General features: G+C 43.3%; 1 protein-coding gene across 3 annotated transcripts in view; it reads left to right on the top strand.

Moving 5' to 3' along the window:
• The window catches only part of TPST1 (tyrosylprotein sulfotransferase 1), a 257,483-nt gene that overhangs the window by 61,578 nt on the left and 171,510 nt on the right, over positions 1-24,395 (top strand). For all 3 annotated transcript variants that reach the window (XM_082245958.1, XM_082245951.1, XM_082245952.1), the window contains exon 2: positions 5,018-5,949. In XM_082245958.1, the coding sequence (XP_082102084.1) occupies positions 5,111-5,949 (839 nt within the window). In that variant the 5' untranslated portion in view covers positions 5,018-5,110. The remainder of the gene's footprint in view (positions 1-5,017; positions 5,950-24,395) is intronic.

Here is a 24,395-nt window from a genome sequence, read left to right as displayed (position 1 = left end):
GGTTGTCAGTCTTTAAAAGATCGTATTAAACAAGTTTCCAGGACAGTTCCTTTTCAGGGAGAGTCTGTGGAAGATTTGGCAGATCTACCTAGAACTTTATCTTTCGTAGTAGATGCTCTTAAAAACTCCATACAACAAATGTCACGGGCTGCTCTTTTGTCAGTTCATATGCACAGAATCCTGTAGCTAAAAAGCTGGTCTGCAGAATTACAGTGTAAAAAGTTGCTGGCTGGTTTTCCCTTTCATGGGGAACACCTATTTGGAGATGATCTGGATAAAATAGCCAAAAGATTTCTGGGGGGAAGAGTGCGTTGCTACCTGTTAAAAGGAAAAGCAAACATCCTTCTTTTAAGGTTTCCAGCACTCAGACTTCCAGTGCTTCTAATCCCAGGCAATTGCGACAGCCCCAGCCATCTGGATCAAGAACCAAGCCTTCAAGGGCAAGGGCAGAAGAAACCCTGGCCCCAGAGACCTACCAAGTCTAGCTCTAAACCTACCTTGTGAAGGGGCGCCCCTACTTAGTCGGGTGAGGGGAAGGCTGCTATGGTTCTCGGGTAGGTCTGGGTAGAAATAACTCAAGACAACTGTGTTATTTCTACTAGCTCGCAGGGGTACAAACTGGAATTTTGGATGTTCCCGCATCCTCGGTTTGTAAAGTCAAACATACCTGCAGATCCTCTAAACAGAAGATCTCTCTTTCTGGCCCTGGACCATTTAAGGTCCCAAAGAGTGATTACAGAGGTTCCGGAGGATGAAAGATTTAGGGGTTTTTACTGAAACCATTTCATAGTCCCCAGGCCAAACAGAGACGTGAGACCTATTCTGGATCTCAAAGCTCTGAACCAGTTTCTTAACATTCATACTTTCCGAATGGAGTCAATTTGCTCAGTCATGGCCTCCCTGCAGGAAGAGTAATTTCTAGCATCCATAGACATCAAGGATGCATATCTTCACGTGCCTATCTTTCAGGCCCACCAAAGGTTTTTATGCGTTGCAGTAGAAAACCATTATATTCAGTTTGTGCGTCTGCCCTTCGGGTTGGCCACTGCTAGAGTGTTCACAAAGATCCTAGCTCCAGTATTGGCTGCTCTAAGGTCTCAAGGGATATCAGTGATAGGATATCTAGACGATCTATTACTAACAGACCGATTGGCTTCGGCTGTAAGCTGGAATGTGTTCCGGACAGTTCAGCTCTTAGAACGTCTGGGTGGGATTCTGAACTTGGCAAAGTCAGCATTACAGCCGGTCCACAATCTGGAATATCTGGGTTTCCTTGTGGACACAATACAGGCAAAGATATTCTTGCCAACAAGAAAGGTCACAGGATCTGGTTCGGTCCGTAAGAAGGAAAAAAAATATTTCATACGTTTTTGCATGAGGTTTTTAGGGAAGATGGTGTCCTTGTTCACAGCGGTCCCCTATGCTCAATTCCATGCCAGACCTTTACAGAACAACATTCTGTCAGCATGGACCAGAAAGGTCCAGTCCCTAGATAAATGCATGTCTCTGGTACCAAGAGTACGTCAGAGTCTAAGTTGGTGGTTGTAACCAGAAATTTGGAAAAAGGGGAATCCTTTCTTCCAGTAATCTGGAAAGTAGTGACTACAGATACCAGTCTCTATTGCTGGGGAGAAGTTTTGCAGGAAGCCACTGTCCAGGGAAAGTGGTCTTGGGTAGAAAAGAGTCTTCCCATCAATATCTTGGAAATCCGAGCAGTTTGTCGGGCTTTAACCACTTAAGCCCCGGAAGATTTTACCCCCTTCCTGACCAGGGCCTATTTTGTGATTCGGCACTGTGTGACTTTAACGGACAATTGCGCGGTCGTGCGACGCTGTACCCAAATGAAATTGACGTCCTTTTTTTCACACAAACAGAGCTTTCTTTTAGTGGTATTTGATCACCTGTGCGATTTTTTTTGATCATGCGCTATAAACAAAAAAAAGAGCGACAATTTTGCAAAAATAACAATATTTTTCACATTTTTTTATATGAAATTCCCTTAAAAAAAAATTAAAAATCAAAATTTTTAAACATTTTAGGCCAATTTGTTTTCTGCTACATATGTTTGGTAAAAAAAATCACAAAAAGCGTATTTTAATTGGTTTGTGCAAAAGTTATTGCGTTTACTAAGGGAAAGATTTTTGTCATTTTTGTTGTTTTTTTTATTAACGAGTAATGGCGGCGATCTGCGATTTTTTTTTTTGCGGGACTGCGACATTGCGGCGGACAGATCGGACCCTTGACTGACATTTTTGACACTTTTTTGGGGGTACCAGTGACATTACTACAGTAATCAGTGCTATACATATACACTGTTACTGTAAATATGACACTGGCAGGGAAGGGGTTAACTTTATTTGAGAAGGAGGGGTTAAGTGTGTCCCTAGGGGCGTGCTTCTTACTGTTATTGGATGTGGCTGTGTGTGTAACTGCAGAGAAATACAATCCTGCATAGCAGGACCGTATGATCTCTGCACTTACACAGGGGAGAATGACATGCGGCTTTGTTTACATTAGCTGCCTGCCTTTCTCCCGCTGTACCGGACGATCGCGAGTGAGTGGCCGGCATCGGGTCCGCCGCTCACACGCGCGGGGGGTCCGTGAACGAGCGGGGGTGGGAGCTTGCCTCCAGCGGCGCGCGCTCGCCCCCTAGAGCCTCACAGGCTAGCGACATAGTACTACGTCGCTTTGCCTGTGAGGGGCTGACTGCCAACGTAAATAGTCGTGCGGCAGTTGGCAAGAGGTTAAAGTACTGGACGCCCAGACTTCAGGGTTACCCTATCAGGGTACAATCCGACAATGCCACAGCTTTGGCTTATATCAACTATCAGGGAGGCACCAAAAGTCAGTCAGCCCAGAAGGAAGGTGGATCTCATCCTATCCTGGGCAGAGAAATTTGTTCCATACCTATTAGCGGTTTTCATTCCAGAAATAGAAAACTGGCAGGCAGACTTTCTGAGTTGTCAACAGATGTTTTTGGGGGAATAGTCCTTACACCCCAAGATCTTTGCATTAATCGGCCAACGCTGGGGGATCCCAGATGTAGATCTGTTGGCATCCAGGTTCAACAACAAGTTTAAAAGATTTGTGTCCAGGACCAGGGATCCACTCACAGTCGGAGTAGATGCCTTGGCGACTCCGTATGAGGAATTTTCCCTGATCTATGCCTTTCCTCTGGTGCAGCTGCTGCCGCGTCTTCTACGCAGAATCCAGGTAGAGAGGAAACCAGTAATTTTGGTGGCTCCAGCATGATCCAGGATGTTTTGGTATGCACAAACTCTAAAATTGGTAGTGGCAAGGCCTTGGGTTCTTCCACTACGTCCGGACCTGCTCTCTCAAGGTCCAATATTCCACCCTTCTTTACAGTCCCTAAATTTGACGGCTTGGCTATTGAAGCCTTGATCTTGAAGAGCAGGGTATATCTGGCCCTGAGTCTCTACCCTGATAAATTCTAGGAAACCAGTCTCTAGAGGCATTTATTACACAGTCTAGAAATCTTACTTTTCCTGGTGTGAAGCCAGGAAATTGCATCCCTGAAAATATATGATCGGGAGAATTCCACCCTTTTGCAAGCAGGGGTAGATATAAAATTAGCCTTAGGCACTATTAAGGGTCAAATTTTAGCCTTATCAGGTTTTTTTCCAGAGATCAATTGCTTCACATTCCTTAGTCCAAACCTTCGTTCAAGGGGTGCTACGTATGCTTCCACCAGTGAAGCCACCATTGTGTCCTTTGGATTTAAATTTGGTGCTGGCAGTTTTACAGAAACAGCCTTTTGAGCCCATGTGGCATATACCTTTGGTTCTGTTGACCAGAAATTTGGTCTTTTTGGTTGCAGTAACTTCAGCCAGAAGAGTATCAGAATTAGCAGCTCTTTCTTGTAAAGAGTCATTCTTGATATAGCATCAAGATAGGGTGATTCTGCGTCAACACCCAGGTTTTTTGCCCAAGGTGGTGTCCGCTTCTCATTTGAATCAGGACATTTTACTGCCTTCCTTCTTTCCAAAACCTTTAACAGCAGAGGAAAAGTTATTACATTCTCTTGATGTGGTACATGCATTCAAGAATTATTTAAAAAGGTCAGCTAAGATTCGTAAGACCGGCCTTTTTGTACGTGCTGCCGGAATGGCCCAGGAAGGGGCAGGCAGCATCTAAATCTACTATTTCTCAACGGGCTCACCAGGATATTATCCAGGCGTATGGTTTAAAAGGGAAGGTTCTACCTTTTCCGGTAAAGGCACACTCTACCAGAAGAGTAGGTGCCTCTTGGGCAGTTCGCCATTAAGCTTCTTTGGCTGAGATATGCAAAGCTGCGACTTGGTCGTCAGTGCATACGTTCACTAGATTCTATCAAGTGGATGTTAGGACCCAGGAGGAGACTGCATTTGGCCGCAGTGTTCTGCAGGAAGCTATGTCGATCTTCTGTGGTCTGATGGTGGTATTTTATGGTGTCCCCCCTCCCCTCAAGTGCATTGCTTTGGGACGTCCCATATAGCAATGAATATGGCTGCTCTGTGTCCTGTGATGTATGATAAAGAAATATGGATTTTTCCTACAGCCTACCTGTAAAATCTATTTCTTGGAGTACATCACGGGACACAGAGGTCCCTCCCCTCTTGTCTGGGATGTTTATTGCTTGCTACAAAACTGAGGTCCTTCCTGTATGGGAGGGAATATATGGGGGGACTTCCTGTCTAATTGGTTGCCAGTGTTCATTCACCTAAAGGTGGCGTATAACCCATATAGTAATGAATATGGCTGCTCTGTGTCCCGTGATGTACTCCAAGAAACGGATTTTACAGGTAAGCTGTAGGAAAAATCTATATTTTATTGCGCTTCATGTTTTAAACTAAAAATAGAGGGTTTAATATTACTTTGAGGAAACAAAATGTGGTGTTCAAGCAGTTCACATTTTACAAGCAAACCAGCTGCTTTTGTTCAGCAAAGAACAGTCTATCGCTGTGTGTGTGTGTGTGTGTGTGTAATTAACCATTGATCTTTATGTTTTGTTCTGTAGATGGCGGTCACCAATTTTTGAGTAAAATCTGCATGTCATGAGGTTATAAAGAAAATATATCACTTCCCATCTGTCTCCTCCATCATTGTCAAAATGATTGGAAAACTAAAGCAAAACCTGCTCCTGGCATGCCTTGTAATAAGCTCAGTGACAGTGTTCTACTTAGGACAACATGCAATGGAATGCCACCATCGAATAGAAGAACGCAGTCAACCAGTCAAAATGGAAATCCCCAAAGCAACATTAAGAACTGAGCAAAGGGCGAACACTAGCTTTACATATAATAAGGACATGCCATTAATATTTATTGGGGGAGTGCCTCGCAGTGGAACTACACTCATGCGTGCCATGCTTGATGCCCATCCTGAGATTAGATGTGGAGAAGAAACCAGGGTCATCCCTCGGATTTTGGCTGTCAAGCAGATGTGGGCACGATCAAGCAAAGAAAAAATTCGCCTAGATGAAGCTGGAGTAACAGACGAGGTGCTAGACTCGGCCATGCAGGCTTTTTTACTGGAAATAATAGTTAAACATGGTGAACCTGCACCTTATTTGTGTAATAAAGATCCATTTGCTTTAAAATCTTTGTCGTACCTGGCCAAAATTTTTCCAAATGCCAAATTTCTTCTTATGGTGAGAGATGGACGTGCTTCAGTGCACTCTATGATTTCTAGAAAAGTTACTATTGCTGGATTTGATCTTAACAGCTACAAAGACTGCTTAACCAAGTGGAACCGTGCTATAGAAACAATGTATAACCAGTGCATGGAGGTGGGCTATGACAGGTGCATGTTAGTACATTATGAACAGCTGGTTTTACATCCAGAACGATGGATGAGAACACTATTGAAGTTCCTCATGATTCCATGGAATGATGCTGTACTTCATCATGAAGATATGATTGGCAAAGCTGGAGGTGTTTCCCTGTCCAAGTAAGTATCCTCTATACAAAATTTGTTCTATTGTACTGTGATAGACACAGATTTAATGCAGCCTTTCCTAAGGCATTTAGAATTTGCACTGGAAATTTATATGATTGCATTAAGCCTAGCACACACTGGCCAAATGTCGGGCGACTTTGGCAGGTTCAATAAAAAATGGGTACATTGGGTTGTTAGTACAGTGGCTCAGACTGGAGCGGACAGCTGATAATGTGTAATAGGCTTCAGGCTTCATTTAGAGGTGTGGTTGGGGGGGGGGGGGGATGTTCAGCAGAAATGCATGGTTGAGGCAGGCGGCAATCCCACTGAACGCTACACACTCAAGCAGTGCCGCTAACGCCTCACAACTGCGTGCAATGCACACAGTTGTGTCGTCTTTGTTGACAATAAGGGGGTTAAAACAGGAGGCTAAGGTGTCACTTTGCTTCCTCACCACCTGTCAGTAGCCTCTGAAGCGAGATCTGAATACGGATCGGGCTTCAGAGGAAAGGGAGATTAAGATGCACGTTTGTTGTTAGTAAAAAAATATTGATTGAATAAAGTCTGTAACTTCACTGATATGGAATTAGGTTTAATACCTTTAGAGTTATATGGCTTATAGTACCGGTATATTTATCAGCTTCAAATGCTAACTTGCTCTGTTCTTTTAGCTGAATAATGTGAAAAACTGTCACCGAAGTGCATCCCATGCACAAAATCTGAAAGAAACTTGGAGGCTTTTTCTTTATCAACCTAATTTCAGCTTTATTTTTCTATTTTAAACTTAAAGTGGTTCTAAAGGCAAAAGTTTTTTTGCCGTAAAGCGTTTGTTACCCCTGTTAGGATTATGGTTTATTTAAATGTTATATAGTCATGATTAATTGAAGGTTGGAGTTTTATTTAAGCTTTCAAATTTTACTGAAAATCTCTCCCTTTGCAACTTAGACATTTTTGCTGTTGAGGATGAAAAATTTCCTTCAATTGTTATCTGAGTTGTGAGAACATTTTTGTTTGCAGGATATTTTCCTATTTTGAAATGTTGTTGTTTGTTTGAGTTTGCTTTCCTGTTGTATAAACATCTGTTTGCTTTATGTAAAGGCATATTTTAAGGCCCCGTTCACATTGCCACGATCCGACTTGGGGGGGCGACCTCCGAGGTCGCGGTGCGAGCAGCGCGCCGCGACCTCGGTGCGGCCGCCACGGACTTCATAACATTGAAGTCTATGGCGGTCGCCTCCGGGTCGCCCCAAAGAAGCTCCGGACCCTTTTTCTGTGTCGCTCCTATTAGAACGGGTCCGCAGCTTCCCTTAGTGTGAACGGGGACTTAAGGGTCTCTTGCTTACGATTATGGTAAAGGACTTTTTCCTGTTATGCATGATTCTATTATTATATGTAGAATGTGACATGTATAGAGTGGAAATAAACATGTTTTTATACTGTATATAAGAGTCAAAGCCTGAAATTAAAATTGAGTAACCCATTCACTGTGAGCAACTTCCAGGGCCCTGAAGTCTGGACCTGTGGAATGGAAAAATATGCCGGCAAAGGTTAGTGGAGACTACATAGACAGATAATATAGAAAGGGAAGATAGATAGATAGATAGACAGGGCCGGACTGGGAATAAAAACCAGCCCTGGAAATAATTTCATACCAGCCCCATAGCATTATTATACTGGCCCAACAGCATAACGCCATTTACGCCAAGAAAATTCCGGTTAAAAGTGGTGAAGGTGGAGCAATCCAGGGGGACCCCAGGAACTCTGGGAATGTGTGTGTGTGTGTGGGGGGGGGGGGGTAATGATATAAGGGGAGCCTTTATATTAATGCCCTCTTACATTATTGTATTCCCCTTCCCCCCCTTACATCACTGACCCTCCCCCTTCAGACTTGCCTGATGGCGCTGTCCCTGACCTCCTCTCAACTTTTGCACAAACCAATCAATATACGCCTATTGGGACTTGTTGTCCTCCACTAGTTGGGGGAGGGTAACATATCCTCAGTTCTGAAGGGTTCATGCTGGGACTTGCAGTTCTTCGCTTTAGGGAGGGTCACATCCCCCAAAAGTGACAGAGTACAAGTCCCAGCATGAACCCCTCAGAGCTGAGGATGTGACACCCCCCCCAACTAGTGGAGGACAACAAGTCCCAACATGAGCCCCTGAGATTTAAGAATGTGATCCCCCCAAAAGTGAAGGACTACAAGTTCCAGCATGAACCCCTGAGATCTAAGGATGTGACCCCTTATATCTGACAGGTTCATGCTGTGACCTGTCATTTTTCACTGGTTGGGGGGCCGGGGGGACACCTCTTCAGCTCTGAGGGGTTCATGCAGGGACATTGGGACCTGTAGTCCTTCACTAGTTGGGGGGAGGGGGGCAGGGTGTGATACATCCTCAGCTCTGAGGGTTTCATGCTGGGACCTGTAGTCCTTCACTTTTGGAGTATAACATCCGCAAAGGTGAGGGACTACAAGTCCCAGCAAAAATTTCTGAGATCCATCCTTGTGACCTCCTCCTCCCATCCCTCTGCAGGTGTCATCTGCTGGATCACATCGTCTCGGGCGGCTGGCTCTCGAGCATCTCCGGAACTGCGCATGTGCAGTTTCGAGCCGAGCTGGTCAAAGGGCGGTTTGTTTGTGTTCAGTTCACGGCTCCTGGGCGCAGGTCAGAAGAGGACTTTGACGCCCCTCCCCTCTGTGTCATCTCACGGCGCGCCCGCTCTTCTTTGCACCTGGCTACCGTGACCCGCCCTGGATCGGTCCTGAGCAGGCACCGCAGCAGCTGCCCAGCCCCAAAGCGGCCCCAGGGCAGGCAGCCTATCGGGAAATCTCCCGGTATCCCGGTAGACCAGTCCGGCCAGATAGATAGATAGATAGATAGATAGATAGATAGATAGATAGATAGATAGATAGATAGATAGATAGATAGATAGATAGATAGATAGATAGATAGATAGATAGATAGAGTTCTGGGAACATCTTTTAGTTATAAGAAAGTAATATATAAGGGAATATGGATATGTACCAATAACTTGTTACATATCAGGTATAGTATTATTTTAACCCCAACACTTCATATTCCTGATATGTGCCTGCTGTACCATGTACTTGTATGAGAAAGTACCCTGCTCTCTTTGTATTGTGCTTCCTTCATTCCTTCACTATGGTGGAAAGCACAGCATGGTCAGTTCTCTAGCTGGCTGAGAACTCGATGTACTATCCTCCAATAATCAGACTTGTCCTGACACGCCCCTGCTGCACAGCCATTCACTGGGAAGCTCAGTACTCTGCTGCTTCTCCCCCCCCCCCCCAGCTCTTCTGCAGCTGAGAACAGAGAGAATGTGATCATTATTTATAAAAAAGAGAAAAACTGTATTTATGTTTTTTTACATCTATACAAAACTGTTTTGCCTTTCGTTTTCTATTTTAAACAGAATGTTTTGTTTTACAAGGTGATCGTTTACAATCATTTTAATGCATTCTATGCGTTAAAGAGGAGCTCCAGCCATTTTTATGTTTATTAAAGCTACAAAAACTTCACAGCCAGGTGCCCACCGCGTATGTGCAATCCAACGCTGCGCATTGTGAATGGTCCTGCATTCAGCTGTGACGTGTGGGGGTGGGGCCGAGACGCTTTTCATGTCTTATGGACATACAGACGAGTGAGCACGCACCAGTACCCCTATAGCAAGCAGCTTGCTCTGGAGACACTCGGCAGGGGGAGCAGCCAGCAGCATGGGGTGGGGGGAACCTGAGCAGAGGAGGATCACAGCTGCTTTGTGCAAAACTATTGCACAGAGCAAGTAAGTATACAGTATCTCACAAAAGTGAGTACACCTCTCACATTTTCGAAATATTTTATTATATCTTTTCATGTGACAACACTGAGGAAATGACTGTTGAGGTCTTACCTTGCCTTCCTGTTGGTAGCCATCTTGGACATGTGAAGACTGCTGTCTTTTATAAACTCTGCATCATCACTTTCCTACTGCCTGGGCATCGCTCAGTGATGATGTTGCACACCTGACTATATATATATCACCTGTTGGCTTGAAGTCCTTTGCCCTTGTGTTTGTGCTCCGAGGTGCATCACTGCTAGCCAGAGATGTATAGTAACTAAGTAGAACTACTTCACTACTGTACTTAAGTACCGAAAGGCGGTATCTGTACTTTCCTAGAGTAGAATATTTTTCTCCTACTTCCACTTTTACTTCACTACATTTTTTCAATGATTTCAATGCTTCTACTCCGATATTTTTTTTTTGTGCTGCATAGTTACTCATTACAATTATAAAAACTACCACTGCCAGAACAGTAGATGGCAGGTTTCATGAAGCTCAAAACATGTTTATTATCAGCGCATACGAAAATAAAAGCTACTGTATGAATAAATAAAAGCTGCATTTGAAATAATAAAAAACAATATGATGTTCAAACTTTTGACTTCTTTCTTTAATAACTACATAACACAGTACTTTTACTTTCAGTACTTGAGTAGCAATTTTTCTTTCAAAACTACTGGTATTTTTACTTTCAGTACTTGAGTAGCAAAATTTAAAAAAAAACTACTTGCAATACTTAAGTACAAAAAATGTTGAATACTTTAGTACTTCTACTCAAGTCACTTTTTGATCGAGCACTTCCACTTCTACTCAAGTCACTTTTTGATTGAGGACTTGTACTTTTACTCAAGTATGGGTTTCGAGTACTTTATACAACTCTGCTGCTAGCTGTCTTCTGTTCTCCCTGTTCCTCCGGTCCTGACCTGGCTTGGCTGACGACTTTCCTGGCTCTCGATTCTGCATTGGCAGACAACCCGGCATTGACACATTGACAGATGTCCCGGTATCGGCAGACTACCCGCCTCTGGACTCGACCCTGGCTTGGATGACTACCCGCTTCTAGACTAGATCCCTGGCTTGGATGTCTATTTGCTCTGGACTTGACCCCGGCTGTTTCTGATTTCGCTCCTCACTCTTGCTGTGCATTTCTTGTGGTTGCGCTAATAAACTGCTTTATTTTAATTTAATTTTATCTTCGTGTCGTCTGGTTTCCTGGCACCCTGACAGTACACAAGGGCCATGAATCCTGATGATGCAGGTGCTCCTACGCTTCCCATGCTGGTTTCCAGGCTCAATCAACAAGATCACCTTTTGGGTCGCTTCGCTCAGGCATTGCAGACATTGCTTGAACACACCGCCCGCCTTGCTCCTGGTGCTGCTAGGCCAGTGCTGCTGTTCCTGTTGCCGCTCCTGCAGCTGCAATTGCTGTTACCAGAGGGATGACTGGTTCAGCCATCTTCCCGCAGCGCTATGGGGGTGAACCGATGCAGTGTCGTGGCTTCCTAAACCAAGTGGGCATTTATGTTGAGATGGTTCCTCAGCTGTTTCCCTCTGACAGGTCCAAGGTGGGCTTTCTAATCTCATTGCTCTCGGACAAGGCCTTGGCCTGGGTGAATCTCTTATGGGAGAACGATAATCCTGTGAAACTCGATTACCCGAGTTTTGTTGCCTCCTTCCATAGGGTATTCGATGTGCCTGCTCACTCTGCCTCTGCTGCTAAGCTGCTACTGTCCATTCAACAGGGTATACGAACCATTGCTGAGTATGCCATCAAATTTAGTACCCTGGCAGGAGAGGTGGGCTGGAATAATGAGACCGATGCATTTAAGGATGAGATTGTGGCCAAGGATCTCCGTAGCGAGCTCGAGGCTCTCATTTCCTTCCTGATTTTGATTGATACCAGGCTCAGGGAGAGACTATAGTTTAAGGAGCGCCTGCAGAGGCCTCCTACCAGATTGGTTTCTACGTTTTCTTCCCCACACATTCCTCCCTCACCTCCCACGCCTCCTGGGGATAGTGAGTCTCGTTGTGAACCCATGCATCTGGGGTTCACCTGCCTTTCTGAGGCTGAGTGGGCCTTTAGGAGGAGGGAGGGCTGGTGCCTGTATTGTGGCCTTGGTGGGAATTTCCTGAAATCTTGTCCTACCCATCCAGGAAATGCTCCCACCTAAGGTCCTGTCGGAGGCAGATCTTAAGTGGAATTTTCTGGGGGTTTTTTGATCCTTATCTACCTATCAGGTAATATGGGGTTTGCCACCGTCCCTATCGTTATCGTGTTTGGGGTAGGTACCTCAGGCCATAAAAAAGTGGGGACTTTAAGGGCAATGTAGCAAAAAGTAAATGGAGATAAAGGTAATAAAAATAAAATTTGTTTACTGTATTAATAACACAATATATATACAGTGATAAAGATAATTGTGAGGAGCTATAGACCACTGAGTGAGGAGAAGTGATTAAGTATAGAATAGTGACAGGTGTGAAAGTTGTGACTTTTCATTGGGAAACTTCTCTATGGGAGCAGAGAGTTTCTCCTGTGTTCGCGTCCCAACGCGTTTCGGCTCTTTCCTGGAGCTTTTTTCAAGGGTACAAGTCACAATTTCTGCAATAGTCATATAGATAGTTTTAGTCATCAAATAGTAAATACCACTCGATTTTATTCAAATGTGGTATGAAAAGAAACTATTGATACATACATTCATTATTTTCTTGCCATGAGTGGTGGTGTTAATCCCTCTGGAGCAGCGAGAGCACGAGCCGTATAGCCTGCAAGGTATTATACTGGTTTGAGGAAATTCTATTTGTTGCAATGGTTGGTGTGCGTAGTTAGTGGGGGTGACTTACGGACTATGTTGTTATTTGTGGCCGCCACTTATTCAATCTTTGCTTCAGATTGTCCCATCAATTGGTCCTCTGGTACACCAGTCACAACTTTCACACCTGTCACTATTCTATACTTAATCACTTCTCCTCCCTCAGGGGTCTATAGCCCCTCACAATTATCGTTTTCACTGTATATATATTGTGTTATTAATACAGTAAACAAATTTTATTTTTATTACCTTTATCTCCATTTACTTTTTGCTACATTGCCCTTAAAGTTCCCACTTTTTTATGGCCTGAGGTACCTACCCCAAACACGATCTTAAGTGGAATTTCCTCGCCCCCCATTTCCCGTAAAAAGATAAACCGCTAATGATAGTTGTTCTCTCCTGGACAGCAGGTTTGTTGGTTAACCAGGCGTTGGTAGACTCTGGTGCTGGGAGTTACTTTATTGACAGTACGTTTGCTGCTGCGAATTCCATACCCTTGCAGCCCTGTGTTTCTCCACTGGTCATCGAGGCGATTGATGGCACACCCCCTGCAACCGGCATAGGTTACTCACGAGACTGTTTTCCGGTTGACATGGTGATAGGGGCTGTTCACAGGGAGTCAAACTGTTTCCAGGTTATATCGTCCCCACACTACTCTGTTGTTTTGGGGTACCCTTGGCTTCAGAAACACAATCCAACCTTGGATTTGCAGTCGGTCGAGATCCTCTCTTGGTCTGCACAGTGTGACGCTGATTGTATCCATGGGCCTGTTAAGGTACTTTGTACCTCCTTGGATTCAATGTTGCCTACTGAATATCATGAGTATCAAGATGTATTTGACAAGGGGCGCGCTAGTACTTTTCCCCATCATCGTCCGTATGATTGATTGTGCCATAGACTTGCAACCTGGTGCCATTCCCCTTCTTGGCAGGGTTTATCCTCTCTTGGCTGTGAAGAATAAGGCCATGGAGGAGTACGTGGCAGATGTGCTTCCCCGGTGGCACATTTGCAAGTCCACTTCTCCAGCGGGTGCCGGTTTTTCTTCGTAAAGAAGGGGGTTGAGTTGAGACCTTGCATTGATTATAGGGGCCTCAAACGCATCACGGTCAAGAATGCATACCTGATTCCGTTGATTAATGAATTGCTTGACCGCCTCAAGGGAGCAACAGTCTTTACCAAGCTTGACCTACGGGCCTGCGTATAACCTCGTAAGGATCAAGGAGGGCGATGAGTGGAAGACTGCGTTTAATACCAGAACCGGTCATTACGAATATCTAGTGATGCCCTTTGGCTTGTGCAATGCACCTGCTGTCTTCCAGGAGTTCATCAATGATGTCTTTCATGATATGTTGCAGCAATGCGTGGTAGTCTATTTGGATGACATCTTGATTTACTCGGACTCCATTGAATCACACTACCTGGATGTCAGGCGGGTGCTACAATGGGTACGTGAGAATGGGTTTTCTGTAAGCTTGAGAAAGGTGAATTCCACCTGTCTCATGTTGCCTTCTTGGGCTACATCATTTCTGCTGAAGGGTTCTCCATTGACCCTCAGAAGGTTTCGGCTGTTCTACAATGGCCTCGTCCCAGTGGTCTCCGTTCCATTTAGCGTTTCCGTGGGTTTGCTAACTACTATTGGAAATTTATCAGGAACTTTTTCTCTTTGGCCAAACCTAGCTCAGATCTGTCCAAGAAGGGCAGCAATCCCCACAATTGGACGCCTACTGCCATCCAAGCTTTCAAGGCCCTCAAGTCTGCTTTCATTTCGGCTCCCATTCTATCTCATCCCAATCCTGGTTTGCCCTTTTTCCTAGAGGTGGATGCGTGTGAGACGGGAGTAGGCGCCCTCCTGTCTCAGTGTCAGACACCTGATGGACCCTTACTTCCTTGCGGGTTCTACTCCAAGAAACTGTCTCCAGCTGAATGCAATTACGAGATTGGAGACAGAGAGCTCTTGGCCATTATTCTGGCTCTCAAAGAGTGGAGACACTTGCACGAAGGTTCTGTGGTTCCAGTTCTCATTCTCACAGATCATAAGAATCTGAGGTATCTCTCGGAGGCCAAGAGGCTCCCACCCCATCAGGCCAGATGGGCTTTATTTTTCTTTTGTTTTAACTACGTGGTCTTCTATTTGCCCGGCTCCAAGAATGTTAAAGTTGATGCCTTGTCTCACAAGTATTCAGAGTTGTCCAGGGAGGACTCCCATGTCGACACTGGTCATACCTTCAGATCATATCCTGGCTGCCATCCGCACCAACTTATCCTCTCCTCTTGGGGAACAGATCTTGGCTGCCCAACCTGATGCTCCCACAGGGAGAGACCTGCTGGCAAGTGTTTTGTACCTGAGGGGTTGTGCATTAGACTGTTGCGTACGTACCACAATTCCAAGTCTGCCAGTCATCCTGGTAAGAACCAGATGTCCTGGGCTATTTCCCATCAGTTCTGGTGGCCATCTGTCCGCACTGATGTGGCTGCTTATGTGGCTGCTTGTTCGGTCTGTGCCTAGAACAAATCTCCACGGCACCTTCCCTTACGCCTATTGCATCCCTTTCCCAATGGGGAGTGTCCCTGGTCTTACCTGGCCATGAATGTTTTTGTGGAACTTCCCGCGTCTCGAGGTTACACGGTTATCCTCATGGTTGTCGATCGGTTCTCCATAATGTGCCACTGTGTTCTGTTTAAGTGGCTGCCTAACGCTCAGGAGCTTGCCGTGGTGTTTGCCAGGGAGGTTTTCTGCTTACACGGGTTGCCTAAGGAGATTGCCTCAGACCGTGGGAGCAAGTTTTTCTCTAGATTTTGGCGCGCCTTTTGCTCCCAGTTGGGTATTTGACTCCCCTTATCCTTGTCCTACCATCATCCGCAGTCCAATGGTGCCACTGAGCGTTCCAACCAAACTCTGGAGCAATTTCTCCGCTGCTATATCTCTGGCCATCAGGACAATTGGTTTGATTTGCTAACCTGGGCAGAGTTTGCCAGGAACTCTGCCATCAACTTGTCTTCCAGAATGTCTCCATTCGTGGTCAATTATGGGTTCCAACCCATTGTGTTGCCTGAATCGTTCTCACCCCAGGCTGTGGAGGATCATCTTCGTGTCCTCCACTCCTCTTGGGTGCACATTCAAGAGTCTTTATGGGTCTCTGCACAGCGTCAGAAGCTCCAGGCAGACTGGAAATGTTTATCTGCTCCTTCTTACCAGGTCAGGGAGAGGGTGTGGTTGTTGAACCGTAATCTCAACTTCAGGGTACCCACTCCTAAACTGGCACCCCGTTTTGATGGGCCTTTTCGCATCCTCTGTAAGGTGAACCCGATGGCTTGTGCCCTTGATCTTCCTCCAGGCATGCGTGTCTCCTATGTCTTTCACGTGTCACTTTTGAAGCCACTGGTTTACCACATCGGCAGACTACCCACCTCTGGGCTCAACCCGGCTTAGATGACTACATGCTTCTAGACTAGATCCCAGCTTAGATGACTACCCGCTCTGCACTTGACCCCGGCTGTTCCTGATTTTGCTCCTCACTCTTGCTGTGTGTTTATTGTGGTTGCTCTATAAACTGCTTTATTTTACTTGCGTGATCTGTTCTCCTTGCACCCTGACAATGACGATTTGCTACAGTGTAAAGTAGTGAGTGTAAAGTTTGCATAACAGTGTAAATTTGCTGTCCCCTCAAAATAACTCAACACACAGCCATTATTGTCTAAACCGCTGGCAACAAAAGTGAGTACACCCCTAAGTGAAAATGACATATTGGGCCCAATTAGCCATTTTCCCTTCCCATTGTCATGTGACTTATTAGTGTTACAAAATGTCAGGTGTGAATGGAGAGCAGGTATTTTTAAATGTGGTGGTATCGCTCTTACTCTCTCATACTGTTCACTGGAAGTTCAACATGGCAAAGAACTCTGAGAATCTGAAAAAAAGAATTGTTGCTCTACATAAAGATGGCCTAGGCTATAGGAAGATTGCCAAGACCCTGAAAATGGGCTGCAGCATGATGGTCAAAACCATACAGCGATTTACAGGACAGGTTCCACTCAGAACAGGCCTCGCCATGGTTGACCAAAGAAGTTGAGTGCACTTGCTCAGCGTCATATCCAGAGGTTTTCTTTGGGAAATAGACGTATGAGTGCTGCCAGCATTGCTGCAGAGGTTGAAGGGGTGGGGGGGGGGGCAGCCTGTCTGTGCTTAGACCATACGCCGCACACTGCATCAAATTGGTCTGCTTCGCTGTCGTCCCAGAAGGAAGTCTCTTCTAAAGATGCTGCACAAGAGAGCCCGCTAACAGTTTGCTGAAGCAAGCAGACAAGGAAATGGATTACTGGAACCATATCCTGTGGTCTGCTGAGACCAAGATAAATTTATTTGTTTCAGATGGTGTCAAGCGCGTGTGGTGGCAACCAGGTGAGGAGTACAAAAACAAGTGTGTCCTGCCTACAGTCAAGCATGGTGGTGGGAGTGTCTTGGTCTGGGGCTGCATGAGTGCTGCTGGCACGGGGAGCTACAGTTTCTTGAGGGAACCATGAATGGCAAAATGTACTAAAGCAGAGCATGTCTCCCCCCCCCCCCCCCCCACCCTCCTGGTGTGCAGGCATTAAAATTTTTGTCCTCCGTCAAAACACGTCCGATTTTCATCTCATTAGTACAGATTTCGATGGGGAAAAATCTTATGAGCAAGACTAGGCATGCTCAGAGAGAAAGAACAAATACAAAGCAATCCAACACATGACATCACTTCTGAAGTAGAATTCTGTCCTACGGGAAAATTCATGTGCAGTCTAGAGCACATTCCAACCAACAGACACGCACTCTGGACAAAAGACGGACGACCGGTCTGCGGAAATTCGTGGCGTGTGTACGAGGCTTAAGTCTTTAGAATCACTTTCAGTTTTGAAGAAGACATCCTTTTGCTTGCCACAGCTATCTTATCAGTTTCCCTTATTTCAGTGTTTTTAAAGGAAGTTTAGCTGGAGCAGATGACAGATTGCAAAGTGCAATAATCCATATCAGCCAATAAGAGGAATGAAAGAGAATATTGTCTACTGTGGGCTACTGTTTTGCAAATTGTTCTGAACTTTCAAGCAAGTTAAAATATTAAAGGGAGCTGAGTGAGCTGTGGTCTTTGCACTTTTTATTTGCTTTCTTGTAGGTATGGCTAGAAACAGCACCAAGGAGCATTGTACATTTAAAATTTAAATGTGTGCATGAAGAACCAATAAGATAATCTGATATATTAGTAGTGCAAGAGAAATGATTCTGAGAGACTGGCATTTATCAGGTGCACTGGCATTCAAACCACTTATTAGCATTGCAACACATGGGATCTTACTTCATAATCTCTGTATAGGTATTTGCTGCCAAGAATGTCAATGTAACCTTTAAAATCTGACTTTCCTCTTCTCATCTGTCAAAGGTGAAATATGAAATTTGGTGCAAGACTAGAATTTTTACTATTAATGTGCAGAATGGCAAAGCCGGAGACATTTTGAAACACAGCCTTAAAATAAGCCCTATGTTTATTGATTGATGTTGGACAGTAGATAAAAGGTCGTAGATACTTTTTCAATACAGGAGAATCCAGTGGACCACATATTATGTCATATGATAATAAGTGTCTTTTGCATTGGATTTTGCCTATTACATGATGCAAAAAGAACTCTAGGTAAACCCATACTTTTTATAAACCCAGTATCTTGCTTTGTAAGGGTGTGCCAAGAGAAATGATGTGCAAATCTCATTTCAGTTGGGGGATACTGCAGTCGTTTTTTGGCTTTGACATTGGGGCTATTTGAGATAATAAATATTCAATTTATGGTCTTGGGGGGCCATAAATAGTTAATCCTATCCCTGGAAGGCTTCCATGTAACACTCAAACAAAAACTGTACAGTTAGGGCTACACTAGTGAGTGATTGCAGTTATGTATTCGTTAAAGATCATTAGATATAGTTTAATATTTAGATACGATTACCATGTCAAGAGAAATTGCATTCAGTTTGTTTGGTGTTGGTTTTGTGCAGTTGAACAGCATGTGATGCATGTAAATGCAACTAAGCGTGTCTAAGCCTGATTTAAAGCAAGAACATCTAAAAGCAGGAAAAAGTAATCCGGGGGAATACAAGTTCATTATTTCCCAGGTGACTTCTCCCACATTTAGAAACATCAGATCAAGGAGTGCTAGTGAAAATGATGTCTTACTGTTGCTTTGTTTCTTATATCACCTGGTGCTCCCGTCTAGGCAATGTGCTGTTTTTTGGAAGCTTTGGCATTTGAAGGTATATAGGAGGTTTCTTAGGGCCATTGGCCAGCAGCTGCTTACCCAGAACACCTCTGCTCTGCTTACAGATTTCAAGCATTGGAGATTGCACAAGGTACCACCTGCAGCAGGGTGTTCTGTTGACATCGAAGCAGGATAGGAGTAGAGCAGCTGCAGATCATGGGCCAACAAAGCTTCCAACACAGACATTTTGGGTTTTTGCCAAAAACAGAGCACATTGCTCAGAAATGGGGGCACTTATTGATTAAGAGACTGAGCTATAATTAGTGTCCATTTACCATTTTTACAACATGGAATTTGTCTGCATTGTGTCTGTAGGCTAAATTCACAAAGCTAAAACACCCAGATACAGTGGTGATCGAAAGTTTGGGCACCCCAGGTAATAATTTGGATTAATGTGCATAAAGAATCCAAGTAAAGATGGAAAAATCTCCAAAAGGCATCAAATTACAGATTAGACATTCTTATAATATGTCAACAAAAGTTCGATTTTATTTTCATCATTTACACTTTTAAAATAACAGAAAACAAAAAAATGGTGTCTGCAAAAGTTTGGGCACCCTGCAGAGTTAATATCTTGTACTGCCCCCTTTGGCAAGTATCACAGCTTGTAAACGCTTTTTGTAGCCAGCCAAGAGTCTTTCAATTGTTGTTTGAGGTATCTTTGCCCATTCTTCCTTACAAAAGTCTTCCAGTTCTTTGAGATTTCTGGGCTGTCTGTCATGCACTGCTCTTTTAAGGTCTATCCATAGATTTTCAATTATGTTGAGGTCAGGAGATTGTGAAGGCCATGGCAAAACCTTCAGTTTACGCCTCTTGATGTAATCCCCCGTGGATTTCGAGGTGTGTTTAGGATCATTATCCATTTGTAGAAGCCATCCTCTCTTTAACTTTAGCTTTTCCACAGATGGCATCAAGTTACCATCCAAAATTTGCTGAAATTTTATTAAATCCATTTTCCTTCTACTCGTGAGATGTTCCCTGTGCCACTGGCTGCAATACAACCCCAAAGCATGATTGATCCACCCCCATGCTTAACAGTTGGACAGAGGTTCTTTACATTAAATTCTGTGCCCCTTCTTCTCCAAACGTACCTTTGCTCATTCCAGCCAAAAAGCTCAATTTTAACCTCATCGGTCCACAGAACCTGTTTCCAAAATGCATCAGGCTTGTCTATATGTTCATTTGCAAAGTTCAAACACTGATTTTTGTGGTGAGGACGTAGAAGAGGTTTTCTTCTGATGACTCTTCCATGAAGACCATATTTGTACAAGTATCTCTTTATAGTGGAATAGTGTACCACAACTCCAGTGTCTGCCAGATCTTTCTGGAGGGATCGTGCAGTCAAACGTGGGTTTTGAATTGTTTTTCTCACAATCCTGCGAGCTGTTCTGTCTGATATTTTTCTTGGTCTTCCAGATCTTGCTTTAACTTCCACTGTTCCTGATGACTGCCATTACTTAATTACATTCTGAACAGAGGATATTGACATCTGAAAATGCTTTGATATCTTCTTATAGCCTTCTCCAGCTTTGTGAGCGTCAACTATTTTCAGTTTCAGTTTTCTAGACAACTGCTTAGAAGATCCCATGGTGCTGATTGTTGGGGCAAGGTCAGATGAGTCTGGGCATTTAAAACCTTTTAGATTGATATCACCTGGTCTTCCCAGATGATGATTGAGAACAATCCATGACACTGGCAGGTCTCAGCCTTGCAAAGGGGGCAGTGCATGCTATAAATTCTGCAGGGTGCCCAAACTTTTGCAGACGCCATTTTTTTGTTTTCTGTAATTTTGAAAGTGTCAATGATGGAAATAAAATCTAACTTTTGTTGACATATTATAAGAATGTCTTATCTGTAATTTGATGCCTTTTGGAGATTTTTCCATCTTTCCTTGGCTTCTTTATGCACCTTAATACAAATTTTTACCTGGGGTGCCCAAACTTTCGATCACCACTGTAGGTATACTTGTTTTCAGGAAAGTGGCAGCTCTTTTTAGCTGAGTCCAATGAGTTTTAAATATTACAATCACATGACTTAATTTGAGTACATTAATACCATGTGTTAAAGGGGCTGAAAAATAAATTAGCTTGAAAAATATGTGAAGGCTCCTAATCCCAACTAAACAAAACCTAAATACAAACTGCTGCCCCTTTTAAGGTGTCCTTTTATGAAACGGAGATGAGCAGTGATCCTGCTGATCACAGCTCATTTCCGATCATTCTCAGTTTATGAAACAGAAATGATCGCAGGAGAACATGTTCTCCGCTGATCATCTCTTCACACGGGAATCTGTCATTGACAGACACAGAAATGGCCAGGCTATGAAGCTGCGATCCCCGCACTTCACTGGCGATCTGGGTCAGAATTCACACTCCCGGATTCACCAGCCTGGAGCTTGTGAAGCGGGGAGTGAAGACAGAATCGGGGGAGAACTGAGGAGGAAAAAGGAAGATTATGGACTTTCTTCTTCCTCGTTCAGACCCCCCAACACAGTAATCATGTCCCCCTGCCATATTTATGTATATATATACATGTATATATATACACACATACATGTAGATATATATTTAATGTGTATATATATATACAATATATGTGTGTGTGTATTCAGTGTATATATATACATATTTATGTAAGGGGACTATTATTTATAACCTCGTGTACTCAGCAGTGATAATTTATCTCTGCTTGTTAAAGCGCGAGAGGGATTTTCATACTACTGTAATCTCGCTTTGTCTCACGAGATTACAGACGCTCCATTGACTTCTACACAGATCTCCGAGAAAACTGTTCTCCTCTGATCACCCTGGGCGAACTGAAGTTCTCCGATTCATAAAATGGGTGCCAGATGTGATCATTTTCCCTGGAGAACTGTAGAGAAGCCAACGGAGAAAAAAATTCACCCGTTCATAAAAGGACACCTAAATGTGATATACACATACATAAATGAGTGAAAAAGTAAAGGGCGCTAATGTGATGTAATGTGATAAAATACAAAGAAATAGTTGGTAATACTCAAAAATTGATTAAGCAAAATTGTGCGTCAAAAAATATAATCTCTAAGTGACACTCTAAATATATACACCAAAATGTCTACATAAATATATTAATTCATTAATATATTACATCAGTGCTCATATAATAAATAGTAAAAATATTGCAAAAGTGTATTATTAATGATATTAATCTATATCCAATGAAAATACAATAAAGTGATATGTGCTTAAATAGTGAATAAAACAGATCCACTTGGAATATACATATATAAATGAGTGGATAAAGTCCAACAACCATAGATGGAAGTGAATGGTCGCCAAAAACACCCACGTTGTGCCTTTCAGACTTCTGATAATGCGATTTTGCAAAATGCATTGTGGTCTGTTTTCCTTCTGAGTCTCCGGTAGATTCAGTGACATCACATCCAGATCCCCTGTGGAACGCACGCCAGCCATGAAGCATTTTCGGTGAAGGATGTGCAAGTCAGCTGGATACACAGAGAGGGATGTCATTTTAATTTGGCGGTTCTTACTGGTGCAGGTTGGGCACTTTTTGATGTAAGTACAATATATTTGAGAATAATATTTGACTCCAATATTAAAACGGTATTGCACTATTACTGGTTCTGTGTTTTTTGCTTCCATATTCATCTGGGTTGCGGTGAGAGGAACAGGGTGCCATTGGAGACTTGGCATCCATTTATCTCAAAGCGATTCATGTCCTTGTGGCCTAGGGCCTTTTGGTGAGCATTTAGTGTGTGATTTGGCCTCACCAGGTGAAAAAGCTTTTCAAAATATTCCTGTAGGCACGGTGTGTGGGTGATTTTGGAGACCATTCACTTCCATCTATGGTTGTTGGACTTTGTCGACTCATTTATATATGTTTATTCCAAGTGGATCGGTTTTAGTCACTATTTAAGCACATATCACTTCATTGTATTTTCATTGGATATAGATTAATATCATTAATAATCATTTTTTTGCATGTTTTTTTCTATTTATTATATGAGCACTGATGTAATATATTAATGAATTAATATATTTATGTTGACATTTTGGAGTGTATATTTAGAGTGTCACTTAGAGATTAGATTTTTTGACGCACAATTTTTCTTAATCAATTTTTAAGTATTACCAACTATTTCTTTGTATTTTATCACATTACTTAAACAGTGCCCTTCTTCACTTTTTTCACTCATGCAAAATGAATTACATACATTATTTACAATAAATAAACAAACATAATATACTAACCTGCTCTGTGCACAGGGCTGTCCCAAACCTCCTTTTCTGAGGTCCCTGCCAGCACTGTCCACTCCTCCTCTTCTACGTCCGCCCCCATAACCGCTTGATGTAGGAGCAGACGGGTGGGCTTGCACACTATCAGACATTGCCTTTTTTAACTTGTTGAGTGATGAAGTTATGTGGTTTTATCTCTAGTGTGTATAAATAATTTTGTATTTTCAATAAAGCTTTGTATATGCTGCTTGGTCCATTATATGACTCTTTTCATGGGTCCCTTTAATCCTATTCTTTCTGGAAGCTTGTTTGGGTTATGTGGACCACACTAACTATATTTATTGAGTCGGCAACAAACTGGTGGATGGTAATCATCATATTGCTGTCCAGTATATAACTAGGTGTGGCCTCAGCAGTTTTTAGTTTTGTGTTTTGCTTATCATATTCATATGTCATATCAGAGGACAGAAAGTTTTAACTAGAATCACAACCAGCAGTACAAGGAAGATTTCGTATTGCTATTGGCTGTTGCCACTGCTCAGGGATGGCATACCAACAATGTATAATCAGCAGCATTGGAGCCATTGCTGACACACTAACGTTTACATGTCATTACTGAATGAGTCATTCATGCGGTGCATGTGCAGAATAACTTCAACAGACATTCATAAATGCCTGAAGGCAAGTCATTTTGTGCATGCGCTAGTGCTGCATGTGTGGCTCATTCAGGGTTTAGATGTAAATATTAGTAGTATGTAATCACTGATTATACATTGACATTTACATGTCAACCCTCAAAAGTTAGGACTGCTTATATGGTTAATGTACACTGGACATTGGATGCGTATAAACATTAGCACATATGTTTCCATGCATACAGTGTCTAATATGGGATTTACGCAGGAATACACGTGCAGAATTTTCTAGATTTAGTTTATGCCGCTAATTGCTGCACAAGAAACAGACCTGTGTACATTGGCCCATATGATATAAATTGTGAAAATGAATGCAGATAATTGTATGCCCATATGCGATAAACATCAGAGATGTGAGATCAAAGAGAATGGATATTGGTGGTTTAGGAAGGGGTGAGGTAAGGTCATTGGAACCAGTGTGGCTTTTGAAATAGAAAACACAGTGGTGTCACAAACGAGCAGTTTAATGCTGTAGGAAAACAGCTGGTGTTTCCAGAGAATGTGTCTGAACTGCATCCTATGATGTTGGCAGCATTTTTCCAAAGCTTACCTACTAGAAGACATAGTCAAATCCTGCTGCACTAGCTTTTGTTTATTTGGCACAT

Source organism: Pelophylax lessonae (genome assembly GCF_965119305.1).
Source record: "Pelophylax lessonae genome assembly, chromosome: 2".
NCBI lineage: Eukaryota > Metazoa > Chordata > Amphibia > Anura > Ranidae > Pelophylax > Pelophylax lessonae.
This window is presented reverse-complemented; position numbering and strand designations above follow the sequence as displayed.